Source organism: Pediculus humanus, genomic scaffold, assembly GCF_000006295.1.
Source record: "Pediculus humanus corporis 1103172108299 genomic scaffold, whole genome shotgun sequence".
Classification (NCBI taxonomy): Eukaryota; Metazoa; Arthropoda; class Insecta; order Psocodea; family Pediculidae; genus Pediculus; species Pediculus humanus.
In genome coordinates, this window is record NW_002987868.1 from 332,446 (window position 1) to 335,230 (window position 2,785).

At 24.5% G+C, this 2,785-nt stretch overlaps 1 protein-coding gene across 1 annotated transcript; it reads right to left on the bottom strand.

The window, feature by feature from the left end:
- Positions 1-307: 307 nt before the first annotated feature.
- Positions 308-2,016, bottom strand: Phum_PHUM567140 (Class B basic helix-loop-helix protein, putative; the record flags this gene model as incomplete). Its single annotated transcript, XM_002432012.1, has 3 exons — positions 308-523; positions 1,374-1,583; positions 1,756-2,016. 3 exons carry the CDS (start codon positions 2,014-2,016, stop codon positions 308-310), a joined length of 687 nt encoding a protein of 228 aa, XP_002432057.1.
- Between the last annotated feature and the right edge of the window lie 769 nt (positions 2,017-2,785).

Consider the following 2,785-nt stretch of genomic DNA (forward strand, 5'->3'; position numbering starts at 1 on the left):
AACGTAAATAATAATAATAATAATAATAATAATAATAATAATAATAATAATAATAATGATAAATTAATTAAATAAATTTTAATTAATTACCTGTTTTATTTATAATTTATACATTTTAATTTTTGGCACAAAAAAAAAAAAAAGAAAAAAATTAACGTCGATTGTTTGTTTGTTTGTTTGTTTGTTTTTTATTTTCTCTTCTTTTGATTTTTTAACGATTTTTATATATTGACAACAACATCAATTTTTAGTGGTAGTGGTAGTGGTGGTAGTGGTTGATGATAATAATAATAATATTAATAATAAATTATCCTTGAAAATCGTACAAATCATTTTTAGGATCTTGATTTGATGACGTCACAACGGTCGTTTCCGTTCTTCCTGATTGCATTAATTTGTTATCACCGCGTATGTCGCAAATAACACTAGTTAATGCTAATATATAATTTTTAGCTAAAGTTAATGTTTCTATTTTAGAAAGTCTTCTTTCTTTTTTCACGTGTGGTATAACTTCTCGAAGACTCTATATTATATATATATATAATAAATATCGATTGAAAAAAAAAAAAAAAAAAAAAATGAAAAATTATTCAATTAAATAAAGTTTTATTAAATTTTTTTTTTTTATTAATATAACAAAGTTTTTAGAGAGTTTTTACCTTTTTTTTTTTTTTTTTTTTAAATTTATGTGCGTGATGGGGATGATGGTCTATAGTTTGTGTGGGGGGGTTTGTGTTTGTTTGTTTGTTGGTAATTTTTTTTTTTTTTTATAAAAAAAGTTAAATGAATTTTTTTTTTTTTTTTTTTTTTTTACACGCACATAAAGGGAAAAAGTTTTTAATATGATTTTTTTTTTCCAGGTCGTGTTTAGATTTTGTAAAATAACGACGTGGCAGGAGAAAAAATTATTTTTGTGGGTAAGTCATAGACTTTCATTCATTTTTAATAAGAAACAAAAATAAAGATTAAAATATATATTAAATATTTTTTAACTTTTAGTTGTACTAAAATTTGTCTTTTCTTTTTTTTTTTTTATAATCTTTCGAGCTTAAAAGCAACCGAATAAAAAAAAAAAAAAGAAAAACAATTTTCTTTCTCTCTCTCTCTCTCTCTCTCTCTCTCTCTCTTCTATTTATAAATTCGGATTAAGTAACTGAAGCATTTTTTCATTTTTCATAAAAAAAAAAAAAAAAAGAGAAAAATGGAAAAATAAACTTTTGGAATTTTCTTTTCCTTTTTCTTTTCTTTAAAGGAAATTTTTTTTTACGTTAATAATAATAATAATAATAATAGTAATGGAACCTGTTGATACGTCATTGAAACGTTTTCCCGTTTTTTTTTTTCGGTGATAGAAATAAAAAAATTAAATTTACCTGAAATGCATCATTGAGGCTGTGCATTCTCATTCTTTCTCTCTCATTACTTTCCAACCTTCTTATATTTCTTTCTCTTGCATTTAGTACAGGTTTTCTTCTAGTTCTTGATACCGATGAATGAGTGGTTCCAGAAGATGTCGAAGATCTTCCGGATCGAGATCTGGCACTTCTGCTTGAGTACGGTACGAACGTAACATCATCGCTTATCTATAAAGTGAACCCATAATTAACTTTTTTTGGTTTTTTTAAACAAAATAATAATTTCGTAAAGTTTTGCTGTCGTAATTTTTGTTATAGAGTACGTTAAAAAAAAAAGGGGGGGCATTGATAATAATAATAATAATAATAATAATTTTTTTTTCTCGGTAAACTCACTTACAGATGAGGAATCCGTGAGTTCTAAATCTGGTGTCACTGATGACACGGGCCTTCGTCTTTTACTCCTACTTCTCAGATCTATTCTATCTTCATTTTTATTACATTCGTTTTCCGGTTTTATTATTATCCCGTTTCCGGTTTCATCCTCATTTCGATGTATTTTATTTTCATTTTCTATATTATCGTTTTCCGTTTTTGTCCAACATTGTCCACCGACTCCGTCATCGTCATCGACTGTTTGAGAATTTAATTCCGATCTCATTTCAAAATTCAAATTCTAAAATGATCAATAATAATAATAATAATGATAATAACTGATAAAATAAATCATCATTATTAAAAAAAAAAAAAAATTAAAATTAACGCGCCAAAAAAAATAATAAAAAAAAAAAAAAATTCTGTTTTGCAAATCGAATATCGTTACGCCATTAAAATTCTATTTAAAAAAATGACTCGTGACGTAATTATTAAATAAATTATTCTGATTGGTTAAAATATAATTTTAATAAATAAATTAATTATCTGCTGCCACTTTTTTTCTTTTTTTCTTTTTTTTTTAATTTAGTTGTGTGAACGATTAGTTTTGATTATGGATTCGCCCAACTGTTTTTTTTTTTATACAGAAATTTAATTAAGGAAAAAAGGTTTCACTTTTTCAAATGGAAAAGAATAAGAAAGAAAGAAAGAAAAAAGCAAAAAAAAAAAAAAAAATCGTTAAAACTTCCATCGAAAGTGATATATTGGATAAACTTGGGGAGGGGGGGGGGGGGGGAAAAAACTAAAAAATCGAAAAGTACATCACGAGAATCGAAAATGGGGGTTTTACTACCCAAACCCTTTCTGTATATTTTTTTTTCTTTGGTTTTTTTTTTTTTTTTGTTTAGACTAAAATTTAGTTTTTCGAAAAACTAAATTTTAATAATGATAATAATAATAATAATAACATCCTTATAACGATAATTAACAATTGATGATGTGAATTAACATTATTTATTTTTTAAAAGAATAAAATTTCGATTTCGATTCGAAAA